The following is a 14,522-nucleotide window of genomic DNA, read 5'->3' on the forward strand; positions in this document are numbered from 1 at the left end:
GGGAACATCTTTCTGGAAAGGAGCAATGTGGTGAGAAACCAGATGAAAGTGTTGGCTTTTATGAGTTAAGACAGACTTGAGGGTTACAAGATCCTTTCCCTCTGCCTCCCTTTTGTTAATGCTATGTTTCCATTTAACATGCTGTGGATATTAGGAAAACGGGAGTATGATGTTTATCAAAGTGTGAGGGGTGCAAGAGATACTGCTTCCTAGTGCATGCTGTGACCATTGTCCCTAAAAACTGGGATGGTGGCAGAAATATTCTCAACACATTTCTTTCGAGGAAAGGACTTTCTCTTGTCTGGCCCAGGCTCTTAAGACCCAGGACAGCATCAGAGGGCCCACTCTTCATTCTTGCCAGCAGGCAGGTGGACAGTTGATCAATGTTCTTGTGTAATACTTGTTAACTGACAAATGCAATGTGGCATGGTGAGTGAATTAAAGCGGTTTGTTAAAATTTTGTCCTAGGCTCTTTATTTGTATATACGTTAGGGGCTGGGAGTAGGGAGTTGAGTAATGGGCTTAAGCCCCAGTTGGAACCTCTATTAGACTTCATACCAAGTAAGTCTCCTTGCTGATTGTAGTGCGGGGGGGGGGGGGCAGCAAATGGGAGAAAACACTCTTAGTTTCCTTCATGAAGGAAGACTTTGGGACAAAACTCAGTCTAACAAGTTAATGTTAATTTTAAAAACAGTTTTCTGATTATCGGAAAGCAAGAATGATGCTCACTGAAGCAAATGATACTCCTTGTCCAGTTCCCATGGACTCAAGGCCCACTTGTGAAAGCTGCTTCACTAAAATATAAAGAAAGGTGAATTAAAAGAAGTGGGGAGAGGAGTGGAGACTAGAGAGGCACACAGAGGGAGTCCTTCTGGATATTGGTTACATTCATGTGTTCAGTTTGTGAGAATTCATCAGGTTATATACTTAAAGATAGGTGTACTTTTCTTATGATATACTTCAGTTGTTGGGATGCCTGGGTGGCTCAGTTGGTGAAGTGTTTACCTTTGGCTCAGGTCATGATCCCAGAGTCCTGAGATTGAGCCCCACATCAGGCACCTTGCCCAGTGGGAAGCCTGCTTCTCCCTCTACCCACTGCTCCCTCTGCTTGTGCTCTCTCTCTGACAAATAAATAAGTAAAATCTTTTTTTTTAAGATTTTATTTATTTATTTGACAGAGAGAGAGATCACAAGTAGGCAGAGAGGCAGGCAGAGAGAGAGGAGGAAGCAGGCTCCCCGCAGAGCAGAGAGCCCAATGCGGGGCTCGATCCCAGGACCCTGAGATCATGACCTGAGCCGAAGGCAGCGGCTTAATCCACTGAGCCACCCAGGCGCCCCAGTAAAATCTTTTTTTTAAAAACTTGGAATGCAAAAAAAAAAGAAAGAAAACTTTAGAGGACTAAGAGGTACATGCATTTATCAGAACTCATAAGGTGTTACATTTAAGATTTGTCTATTTCATTGGTTGTAAATTTTATCTCAAAGAAAGAAAAGAAGGAAAGAAGGAAGAAAGGAGGGAAGGAAAGAAGGAATGAAGGAAGGAAGGAAAGAAGGAAAAAAGGAAAGAAAAGAAATATGCAAACACTGAATCTAGTTAAAGACCTGCCTGTTGAAGTCTTTTGGTGTGAAATATACCAACATCTAAAACTTACTTTGAAATGCACCCCAAGAAGGAAATGGATTGATGGATGAAGAATACTAATTGTGAAATCTGAGCTGAGATTATATGAGTATTCACTGTACAATTCTTTCAGCTTTTTTATATATTTGAAAATGTTATATTAAAATATTAGGCAGAAGAGTCTAAAGAAGGGAGGAAGAATTCTCCCCATTTATGAATATAAATGTTGGCTTCTGCCCATTGAGGACCTAAATGCATCCACTGCAACTAACAAGAACCAGGCATCCAGCAGAAATAGCGCAATTTCTGGGAGAAGTGTTCTAGAAGAGAGCAGTGCCCAGTGGAGCTGGCAGTAGCCCAGTGGACATGGCTTGGTGTGAACCTGAAGAGATTTCTTCAGGAGGCTTAGGTGACAGAGACACCAGATGGTAACCAGAGCAAGAGAAGAATATGGTGGGTGATCTGAAGTAGATGTTGAGACCTGTTTATAAACACAGGTGAGACATACCTTGGGGTTTGAACCATCATATTCAACCAAGCTGTCAATTTTGCTCTGGCATTTCTACAAGTCACAAATGTTGAAAGTACTCATCATTAGAATCCGAAGCAATCGCTGTGCTTGGCATGTTAAGCTGAAGAAAAGTTTTTAAACCTCTAGTTAGGGTCAAATGTTTCAACACTTTCCCAGTTACATGAAGCATTGTATTTGTACTCAGTGAAGAAAGACTAAAAATACAGGTAGATGAAACAAATCAGAACATTTGTTTGAAGCTGGCACCTGTGTTTGTCCTTGCAGCTGCTATACTAAATAAAGACACAGGCACTAAAATGGAAGGATGCATATTTTCTCCATCGTGCCTATAGTTTCAGAGACATAGTGCCCCAAGAATTAGTCCATATCCAGCATTTTTTTTGTATCTGTCATCATCGTTGTTGTTGTAATTGAGATGTAGCTGACATATAATACTCTGTTCAGGGTTTTCTTGATTGTTAAAGAATGATCCTGGAGAAGGACATTTCATTTCCTCCTTAGCGTTCTAAACAATAGATATGGTAAGAACCCACCATGTCTCGCCTCCCCTCCCCAATGTCGGCGAACCATAAGAGACTATGGACTCTGAAAAACAACCTGAGGGTTTTGAAGGGTCAGGGGTGGGAGGTTGGGGCAACCTGAGGGTTTTGAAGGGTCAGGGTTGGGAGGTTGGGGGAACAGGTGGTGGGTAGTGGGGAGGGCACGTTTTGCATGGAGCACTGGGTGTTGTGCAAAAAGAATGAATACTGTTACGCTGAAAAATAAATAAAATGGAAAAAAAAAAAAAGAAAAGAAAATGGACCCAAGAAAAAAAAAAAAGAAAGAACCCACCATGTCCCACAATAATGATTCTCTTTCACTCTCTTTCTAGGGGTTTACCGATATCTTGCTAGAAAGAGTCATGCACGGGGGAGCCAACATTACCGGATTCCAGATTGTCAACAACGAAAACCCAATGGTTCAACAGTTTATTCAGCGCTGGGTGAGGCTAGATGAAAGGGAATTCCCTGAAGCCAAGAATGCACCACTAAAGGTAATGTTCCATGGCATGCAGAAACCCTAGGCCAGCTTTTCACAGCATCCCAGTATGGCCTTTATATATTTACGGCCATCCTGTGATCAAGTGGTCTTTACTCAGAAGTGTTTCAAGGATGTTAAAAACTAAACCACAGGTACTGCTGCATTTGAAAACTAAACTTGCAAATAAAGAAGCGATTGAGAAGGTCTTTTAAAACTCTTTTAAAACCGGGATTTGGGAATGTTAACTAATTTTTTAATGAATTTCATTCATAACATGCTCATAACAATTTACAATATTACAAGAACCTGAATTGGGCAAAGAGTGGGGGCAGTGGGAACAGGTAAGGAAGATTGATAGTCTGAAACAGAAAATTAGATCTTACATTATTTATGTGATTGCTTTGTGTTAATAAATTTCATGAATCTCAGTACACCCAAGTGAATTGGGCTGTAATACAGAGTGTGTGTTGCCTATACATATATTGAACAGAAATGTTTTCTTGCCTGGAAAAGTATCTTTAAAAATAATTAGATTACCTAAATTGCTCATTTTCATGAAACTAAGATAATAATATTAAAGGTAGAAAGTCATGCTTAGAGTGCACATTTTTCACATGTGTTCCGCTATGGCTAGAAATCCTATTATTTAAAAATCAGGAATTAAAACAGATAAATTATGGGAAAGTTATTCATGTAACACAAAGGATCCTTCAAGTGTATGTTTTAAGTAACCATTCCCTCAGTACATTGATTCAAGTATGAAACAGACTTTAAATTCTTCCTTCATTTTATAGTGAAAATATGTACATACCATGGATGTGGGATCCCGATGATCAAAATAAGGAATCAAAGTAGAGTCAAGATCCTTCCCTTAAAAAAGAAAAGGGGTGAATATTTCTTTTCCCATGGTTTCAAGGGAAAGTTTCAAGGTTTCACATCCTCCCTGGCAGGAATAGAATAAGGGAGAACAAAGGGAACATAGACTGGAGAAGAGACACATTCTGTAACATCTAGTCAGGCCCATCCTAAATGAGTCACATGAGAACATAATACAAGTGGGTCCTGACTTTATACAGTTGGTATGTTCTAGAAAAACTGTGAGTTAAACATAATTTGTTCACCCATTTAAGCCTTTTCACTAGTTAAGTGGTATTCTGTATTTGTAATGATTATATATACATGCTGGACTTTTCTAGAGCAGTCCCATTTTAAAACATTCTGTCCCATGGTCAGATCAGGTGTCCTAATATATTTCAGCGAGTATGGTCACAACCCCTGTGATATTAGGGTTAGGATTTGCAGTCCAATTTTTTAGGATAATTATTTTAATTTTTATTGAGATATAATTGACTTACAGCATTAAGTTAGTTTTAGGTATATAGCAGAATGACTTAATAGTTGCCATATATTGCAAAATGATTACCACAATAACTTTATTTACCATCTATCACCACCATAGTTACAATTTTTTCTTGTGAGGAGAACTTTTAAAATCTACTCTTAGAAACTTTCAAAATACAATACAGGATTTTTAGCCATAGTCACTGTGATATACATTACAACCCCAGGACTTATTTATCTTGTAACTGGAAGTTTGTACCTTTCAGCCACCTCCACCCACTTCCCCTACCTCCCACCCCCTACCTTTGGCAACCACCAACCTGTTCTCTATTTCTAGGAGTTCAGGGTTTTGTTTGGGTTTTTTTGTTGTTTAGATTCCTCATTTAAGTGAGATCACACAGTATTTGTCTTTCTCTGTCTGACTTAATTTCACTTACCATAATGCCCTCCATAATGCCCATAATTTCACTTACCATAATGCCCTTCACTTACCATAATGCCATCCATGCTGTCACAAATAGCATTTCCTTCCTTTTGTGGCTGAATAATATTCCACTGTATGTATATACCACATTTTCTTTATCCACTTATTTGTCGGTGGACACTTAGATTGTTACCATGTCTTGGCTATTGTAAATAATGCTGCCCTGAACTGCAGATATCTTTTTCTAATAGTGATTTTGTATCTTTTGGAATAAATAACCAGAAGTAGAATTGCCAGATCATATGGTATTTCTATTTTTAATTTTTTGAGGCACCTCCGTACTATTTTCCATAGTAGCTGCAGCAGCTTACATTTCCATAAGCAGTGCAAGAGCGTTCTCTTTACTCCACATTTTTGTCCACACTCATTATTTCCTGTCCTTTTGATTCTAGCCATTGTAACAGGTGTGAGGTGATAGCTCATGTGATTTGATTTGCATTTCCCTGATGACCCCCAAAATTTTAATGTACTATATCCACCCACTACATTTAAGTAAGCTTATACAGATTTAGATTTTCATAAACTGCCTGTCCACTGCTTTGCCATTCTTAGATTTAGCAGGTAATAGGTATAGTCAAGAAAAATTCATTTATGCAATATTTTAAGAGGTACCTACCAAGTATCAGTCACTGTGTCTTAGGCACAAAAAAATGGACAAGGGTAAAATGATGAAAAGGGTACTACAGAGTAGTTTATGTTTGCTCAGAAGTTGTAGAGAGGAAAAGGAAGAGTAAAAGCAATCTTAGCTCTGGATTAATCATTGATAACTCATGATATATATAAAATAAAGTTCTCAGAACTTGCTGAGAAGTGTTTATAAGTAAAACCTTTAAATAGCTTAAGAAAATTGAATCTTTAAATAGATGGTTACAACTTTAAGGTTGCTTTTGCTTAGTATTAGTCATGGAAACTCTGATGCTTAATTTATTCTATATTTTATAAATGTTTCCTGTTATACATGCTCACACATTGGTAAGTAGGAGCTGAAAAAGTAGAAATTAAATAGATCTTTTGGCATGGCTTGGAATTGCAAACAATTCATGCAGTCTGCTGGAAAAGAGAATATCACCATGTTGACTTCATGTAGTGCTAGGATGGACAGACAAAGATTTTTTTTTTTCACGAGAGAACATATGCCCCCTGTTACAGTCACATTTGAAGATTTGCTCCTGAAAGAAATGTAACATGAGAAAAGTCAGAAAAGTAAATTGATGGTCATGAAGATAATAATGTATTCACTCCTGGTCATATTTAGTTGTATTTGGACATACTATAGAGAGAAAACTCCCCCTAGGACATTTTGCTTCATTAAAAAAAATCAATAGAATTCTATATCCTCCTAGTATTTGTCACCCCTGGAAAACAGGGGCCAGCTTATTTTAATCACTTTGTTGATTCATTCAATGAAAAGACATCCACCCCATCAAATCGCAGATAATCAAATGACTGGCCTCATCCCTAGTAGAGCATATCAGTATATCCAAGGAATAGAAGCTAAGTGTTCTTGCCTGAAAGAGGCAGCATCATGAAGTATTGCCTGTGAATTGTCACTGTTATCAGATATAAAACTCAATAACAATTGTAATTTTCTACAATCGAAAACTAGCTTTGGTTTTTTGCTCCCCCCAAGAAACAAAAACTGATTTATTGCTGGCCAGAGGTCCTAGTTTGCCAGAAACATGGTCCAGACAGAAATGATTAATGTTTCCCTCCAAATTAATTTCAAGCTGTCTAACTTAGCTATTTCCATTTTCCCCTAAGTAAACACCAGACCTGAATTTTCTATTAAAACAGCAATAACCAATCTACATATGCCATCCTTTAGCCTCACATGTATTTCTTTCTCTATAAAGGATCTGGCCTTTTAGTAGTCACTTGCTCAAGACAAAACACAGTACCGAGAGCAAGAGAGAGACTCCCTTGAGCCATTTGATCTTAATAAGCTTAACATGCACACACGAGGAAAGATCATTCTAGAATGAATCAAAGTCAAGCTTGCCCAGAGAGATCTCTTGATTCAAATAATTAAGAGGGTGACTTCGTAGACAAGAGGTGGAGATGAATGAGAATTATAAGGAACAAGGCAAGTTTTGAGGATGTCGTTTGTCATGATAACATGTTTACCATACATCCATTTCAGTATACATCTGCACTGACCCATGACGCAATACTGGTCATAGCAGAAGCTTTCCGTTATCTGAGGAGACAGCGAGTGGATGTGTCCCGGAGAGGCAGTGCTGGAGACTGCTTAGCAAATCCCGCTGTGCCCTGGAGTCAAGGAATTGATATTGAGAGAGCTCTAAAAATGGTAAAGACCACAATGGGTTATTGGGGTGGGGGCCTTATTAATACACGCAAAAAGTGAGACCTTGGTATGGAGAAATGACATCCGAAATAGGAATAGGATCGGAGTCTAAGAATGTCAGAATGTGCAGAAAGATGAGCATGGATATTTACTCATAAAAATCTAGAAATCTTGGGGCACCTGGGTGGCTCAGTGGTTTAAGCCGCTGCCTTCAGCTCAGGTCATGATCTCAGGGTCCTGGGATCAAGTCCCGCATCGGGATCTCTGCTCGGCAGGGAGCCTGCTTCCCTTTCACTCTCTCTGCCTGCCTCTCTGCCTACTTGTGATCTCTCTCTGTCAAATAAATAAATTAAATCTTTTAAAAAAAATCTAGAAATCTCAAACTAGAACCTTCTTCCCTGACGCTTGAGAAATGGTCTTTTGAGGTCAAATGTGCTACACTATGGGTGGTAAAGCAAACTCACTACCCTCAAGAATTATGGATTGAACATGTAAACAGCTTCAAAAATTTTAAACTTTCCAGAGATATGGTGTACTTTAGGGGGACTGGGATATTCTATAGGAAGCTCCTAACTTGAAGGTGGACATTACAAAGGACAACAACATCCTCTGGCTCATCGGATAGTTCATGAGCTTAGATGGACTGTGGAATGGAGCCAGTGTGGTATTAGTTCTGTTGCCAAAGAGGACCTTTCTACATGCTATCCACATGGGGAAAGGTGGAAATATGCTCTATTTCTAGGCCTACTTAGGAAGATTTCCCCAATGCCCCAAAGAAAAAGCTTACAGAGAAGTATATGGAATCAATAAATAGAAAGTCAAATGGGTCACTTGTTTTTAGTATTTAGTGGTAGGGGATCATTTAAGGCTTCAGGTGGTATCCTTTGAGCAGATTTCATTCTTCACACCAGGAGCAGCATCGGTCTTTCACTGCAGCTTTCCAAGCAGAGCTCTTTCCTGAATGTTTTGCTATATGTTACATGCATCTGCATGCATTAAAATGAGCCTTTGAGAGTTCAAGCCTCTCTTATTTCTACTTATTTAATTATCCCAATGTTTGGGACATCCAAAGAAACAAAAAGATAGGCAATGATGAGATAATTCTGGGCACAACCCAGCAACAAAGAATTTGTAATGGCCTCCTAATGTACATCATTTTGTGTGGCTGGCTCTCCTACTGCTGTCTTAAATTTGCCAAGTTGGAAGCATTCAATCAAAAGGGGTTAGTAGTCCTTGTGTCTCTCTCCAAGAAAGAGATATAACTCACTCTCCCATCATGCAGAATTTTATGTCATTATGTCAGTTCCCTAACAAATGCCCTAAGTGTAGTTTTATGTAGCACTGCACAATTTTGAAGAGCAGTTAATTAAATTCAACCTTCATAGCAGTTACAAGATTTGTACTGTCAGTTGAAACATAATGATGAGTGAAATACAAAACTCCCTCAGAGTAAATCAAAAGGAGTTTTCATCAACAAAACCTCAGGGGGCGAGTATCAGCATCTCCTATGGACTCTCCGTTCATGACTCAAACAGGCGTCTTCCACAAATGGAGAACTGGCTACCAGAGTAGAGAATAAAAAATTCATTTGGCTAGGAAAAAGCATATTGATCATACTATTGCACAGTTTTGACATATCTAAGTCACTGATAAAGCTCGAGTGAGAAGCCAGGTAATTAACCTTCTTCCCAGGTCCTAAGGATCAAACACTCAGCCAAAAGGATGCTTTACCCATTTCTACAGGCCAGCCTCTTCCTATTGCTCCAGAGAGGTTGGAAAGTATCAATCTTTTCCAGAAGCAGATGCTTCCTTTGTGATAAATGCTCAGCAAAACACTGTTCAGAGGGACTACAAGGGAGGATGCTCTGGAGTACTAAAGGTTTTACTATATTAAAAGAAATCCCATTTTATTTGAGTACATTAAAGGTGAGAATGCATGTGTAAAAGTATCCCTCACTGTGAGCACATAGTTGTTGCTCAATAAATCATTCTCTTCCTTCAAAGATTGTGGCAAACAAAATCATTGCCTGATAGAGGCACCAACTGCGCCTGTTTTAATGCTAAATAAGCACACCATTCATTCAGTAAATATTTATTGAGCACCAATGACTATTATCAAGCTTGAAGTTAGTATGCAAATGTGAAATAAGAGGAGGAAATAATGTAAGTGCACACACTTACATTATTAATATGCAAACAAGTGTTTTTATAGACCTTAAAGCCACTTGAAAATTGGGTAATCCTCCTCCTCACAGTCTATGGATAGCAGAAATATCAGCCTGAGCAACTGAAATATATCACAATTCTAGGTCATCAAAACTTTGTCCTTTTGTTCAGTAAATGATAATTAAGCACCTACTCTATTCCAGTCCCTGTATTGTCGTTGCTGAGAACTCAGGAAAAGAATGTCTCTCATCTCGAGATGCTCCCCATCTAGTAAGGGAGATGGAAATACAGAGATGATTAAGATGATTAAGATGGTATGGTGGTTAGGCTCTCCAGAGCGTGCTATGGGAACCAGAGGAGAAGCATCTAATACAGATTGGGGTAGAGGGCAGGGGAGGGGGATGAGGGGTGATTCAAGAAGGGATCTCAGATGGGATCTCAGATGGGATGATGGGAAATGGTAACTGACATTTATGTCAGTGAAAATAGACTTCCCTCTGAGCGTTAGTCCATTCCTATTTCTGCTCACCACAAGTTTTAATCCTGGAGTCTTGTATCTCCTGGACATGACTAGACTGTTGTCCAGTTTGCCTACCATGTCCAAAAATGCTTGCTCTTTAGAAATATGCCATTCTCTTTAAAAAAAAAAAGACTTTATTCATTTATTTAATAGAGCGAGAGAGAGAGAGAGAGAGCAAGAGAAAACACAAGCCAGAGGGAGGGTCAGGGGCAGAGGGACAAACAGCCTCCCCTCTGAGCAGGGACCCTGACATGGGGCTCGATCTCAGGACCCTAAGTTCATGATCTGAGCCAAAGGCAGACACTTAACCAACTGAGCCACCCAGGCACCCCCGGAAATATGCCATTTTTAATGAGACTTGAAGCCTTTGCTACTTTCAGTAAAGAAGGATTTCCTTAATAAGTTCTTATGCCAGTGTCCCTGCCCTAACCATCTCGTCTCCCAGAACTCAATTCTCAGAGTAGAGTGTAAAGAATCTTTCATGCATCCCAGTATGAACCAGGAAGGCTAAGTAATTTCTGTCTCAACAAAGGACCTTTGCTTTGACCAGAAGTGTGATATCACCTTCTCTGGAAGCCTGAGCTGACAATAGTGCTTTGATTTGTTGGGTCAGTAGGACAGTCATCTTGTCCTCAGGACGTCACACTGGAGTCTTTCTCTTTCAACAGGAATTTCATTTTCCTATTGGTGGTGAACAAGCCCCTTTCCCTTTCACAAAATGCTCCCTAATATTTAACATCAATTCCCCCTCCTGCAATGCAAGCCCATTACCACTTCTGACTTGTTTAGTAGCTTGTCACTTTCTATAAGTAGTAAGTATTTTAGCCTTTCATCCTAGGAAAATGAGACAGATATTCTTTATCTGAAACAAATTCGTTGACCCTTAACCACCAGATGAGTAATTCCAGTGACTTTTATTTACAGAGGGTCTTTCATGCAGTGCCACCAAACTGTACAATAATTGGTAAGGAAATCTCTCCACCTGGCAGATGGCCTTTTACTAGTTCATATACTGGGACAAAGAAAAATTGTGGTCTACATGAATCTGTAGTTGGCATCCCAAATCAGTGTCCAGGCTCTTCTAGTACTTCTTTCTTATCTAGTACTACATATCCCTGATTTCTTAGACTTAGAAAATTTCATCTGTGCGTGGTTTATTCCTCCAGGGCCTAGCTCACTGCTACCTGTTTGTAGCCAGATATAAGTTAAATAAGAGGAAAACTTCATGACTGCAACTGTGATAGCTGTTAAATGGGAACACTCTCAAGAAACTGAACTAAATTCATTGCAATCAACAAAAATTATTATAGATATTGGGTTTATAGTTATTAGATATTAATTATTTTAGATATTAATTATAATTAGATATAGATATAGATATTAATATAGATGTTACAGTCAACAAGAATTGAACGTCATAGAGTTAGTGATAAAGCTAGAATGTGAATCTAGAAGCTCCAGAGCCCTTATTATTGAAATCAGTTTATGTGATTTTGGAAGTGTTAAGATAAGACACAGCCACAGCCCTCATGGAACTCATAGTTTAGAAGAAAGCATTATGCTAGTTAAGAATACCCCGGGGCGGGGCGCCTGGGTGGCTCGGTGGATTAAGCCGCTGCCTTCGGCTCAGGTCATGATCTCAGGGTTCTTGGATCGAGCCCGGCATCAGGCTCTCTGCTCCGCGGGGAGCCTGCTTCCTCCTCTCTCTCTCTGCCTGCCTCTCTGCCTACTTGTGATCTCTCTCTCTGTCAAATAAATAAATAAAATCTTTAAAAAAGAAAAAAAGAATACCCTGGGGCACCAGGCTTAGTCAGGTAAGCATCTGCCTTCAACTCAGGTCATTCAGGGATTGAGCCCTGTGTAGGGCTCCCTGCTCAGCAGAAAGTCTGCTTTTCCCTCTTCCTCTGCCCCTTCCCCTGCTTGTGCTCTCTCTCAAATAAATAAAATCTTAAAAAAAGAAAAGGTTCTTTCCATAGTTTGGCTATTGTAGACATTGCTGCTATAAACATTCGGGTACACGTGCCCCTTCGGATCACTATGTTTGTATCTTTAGGGTAAATACCCAGTAGTGCAATTGCTGGGTCATAGGGTAGTTCTATTTTCAACACTTTGAGGAACCTCCATGCTGTTTTCCAGAGTGGTTGCACCAGCTTGCATTCCCACCAACAGTGGAGGAGGGTTCCCCTTTCTCCACATCCTCTCCAGCATCTGTCATTTCCTGACTTGTTAATTTTAACCATAAGAGACTATGGACTCTGAAAAACAACCTGAGGGTTTTGAAGGGTCAGGGGTGGGAGGTTGGGGGAACAGGTGGTGGGTAATGGGGAGGGCACGTTTTGCATGGAGCACTGGGTGTTGTGCAAAAAGAATGAATACTGTTACGCTGAAAAAATAAATAAAATGGAAAAAAAAAAAAGAAAAGGAATATACTTCAGGCTACCCCCTTAAGAAAAAACTAATGATAGAAACTTTAGGTCCTTGAAAAAGTGGTGGTAGGGCCTTCGTTGTATCATATAGGTAACTGCCTATCACCCACTCAAAGCTTCACAATTAAAAGGCACACCTAGAAAACACTGGGGAGGAAATGAAGATCTGTTCAGACTTGATATGGTGGATTTAGCTGAACTACTCAAGATAAAAGTTCTCTATGGTTCTAAGATCTGTCAGTGGACATCATCTTAAAGACCTAGAAGGCAATAATGTGGTGCTATTTAAATTTTTTACATTTTCCCTTTCTACTAGGTGCAAGTACAAGGAATGACTGGAAACATCCAATTTGACACTTACGGACGTAGGACAAATTACACCATTGATGTGTACGAGATGAAAGTCTCTGGCTCTCGAAAAGTAAGTAACCAAAACAGATGTCCAAAGAAAAAGTCGTTCAGAAGGTGACAGCACTCCAATGCAAGAAAACAGGTGTTAGGAAAGACACACAAAGCAAATTCCCACACTTCATTTTTGCCTTTCTGTTAGTGAACTGTGTATACATGATGTGGAGTTGCTTTGCAATCAAAGTGTTGCCTCTACACATTTTGAAAGGAGCATTTCCCTCTGAGGCTGGTCCCATAAAAGTGATAGATTTAAGAGTTATTAACAGCTTCCAGCCATAGAGGGAAGGAATCACAAATTTTACAGTATGTTGTTATTTAAACAAGCTGCCAAAGTATATACAGTTTCAGCAAAAAAATTAGAAAGTAGGTATCTCTCCATGTTGCCCCTCACCCTCCAAAGGAAAACTAGACCAAGTACCTTTCTTTACAGCCGAATTGAATAATGAGCGCTTTGCTTCTGTCATCCGAATAGTTAAGTTAGGCATGAAATGAGGATTTCATAGTCATGTGATAAAATCTCAGAACATAAAATAGCCTCTGTCCTTTCTAAGGACACTACTTATTTTCCCACCCTCACATTCCAGGCTTCCTACAGTTCAGAACAAAGCACTTTTCTGCTATATGAGTTGGGCTGGGGGCGGTGACCAGCCTATAGTGGGCTAAGTTATTTTACAAAATACCAGTAAAGGTGAGGTATGGATGGAAACCATTTTTCAGTTTCAGGACTGGGGTCCTGGTGGGGGTGGCAAGACAGAGAGAGACAGGACATCAATCCTTGGAAACCTCGAGCAACTAAAAAGGAAGTGTTATTCCACAACAGCATTTGGATTTCATGCGGTACTTTTTGAGTGAAAAACAGGCAACCAGGTCAAATGTCTGCTCTTTTCAGGCTGGCTACTGGAATGAGTATGAAAGATTTGTGCCTTTCTCAGATCAGCAAATCAGCAATGACAGTGCATCCGCAGAGAACCGGACCATTGTAGTGACTACCATTCTGGTAAGTATGGAGAGAAGAAGGGTGGGCTTTCTGTACAGCAAGATTTCTGCTTTCTCAAAAGCATTATTCAACCAGTTAAAAAGACATCAATTTTGAGTCATGAAAACATCCAATAGGTCAGCTTAGGAACCTCCTGAAGTATCTTGCCATCATCATGAACAGAACATCATTTTTTTTTACAAATTTATTTTATTTTTTTAGAACATTTTTTTCAATTGTATTTATTTATTTATTTTAGAGGAAGAGCATGCATGTGAGAGAGCACGAGTGAGGGGAAGGGTGGAAGGAGAGGGAGAGGATCTCAGGCAGACTCCATGCTGAGTGCAGAGCCCGACATGGAGCTAGATACCAAGACCTTGAGATCATGACCTGAGCCAAAACCAAGAGTCAGATGCTTAACCAACTGAGCCACCCAGGCACCCCAGAATATCATTTTTAAAAAGAAAAAGAGGGAAGCCTGGGTGGCTCTGTCAGTTAAGCCTCTGCCTTTGGCTCAGGTCATGATTCCAGGGTCCTGGGATCGAATAACACATCGGGCTACTTGCTCAGCAGGGAGCCTGCCTCTCCCTCTGCCTGTTGTTCCCTCTGTTTGTGCTCTCTCTCTCTGACAAATAAATAAATAAAATCTTTTTAAAAAAAAGAAAAGAAATAAAAAAGAAAAAGAATAGGAATTTGGGACAGTTCCACATATCATTCTCCTCC

At 39.7% G+C, this 14,522-nt stretch overlaps 1 protein-coding gene across 5 annotated transcripts in view; it reads left to right on the forward strand.

The window, feature by feature from the left end:
- Positions 1 to 14,522, forward strand: part of GRIA3 (glutamate ionotropic receptor AMPA type subunit 3) — a 291,350-nt gene that overhangs the window by 192,755 nt on the left and 84,073 nt on the right. For all 5 annotated transcript variants that reach the window (XM_045995279.1, XM_045995280.1, XM_045995278.1 and 2 more), the window contains 4 exons: positions 3,025 to 3,186; positions 7,139 to 7,306; positions 12,732 to 12,836; positions 13,713 to 13,820. In XM_045995279.1, the coding sequence (XP_045851235.1) occupies positions 3,025 to 3,186; positions 7,139 to 7,306; positions 12,732 to 12,836; positions 13,713 to 13,820 (543 nt within the window). The remainder of the gene's footprint in view (positions 1 to 3,024; positions 3,187 to 7,138; positions 7,307 to 12,731; positions 12,837 to 13,712; positions 13,821 to 14,522) is intronic.

This window comes from Meles meles, chromosome X (genome assembly GCF_922984935.1).
Source record: "Meles meles chromosome X, mMelMel3.1 paternal haplotype, whole genome shotgun sequence".
Taxonomy (NCBI): domain Eukaryota; kingdom Metazoa; phylum Chordata; class Mammalia; order Carnivora; family Mustelidae; genus Meles; species Meles meles.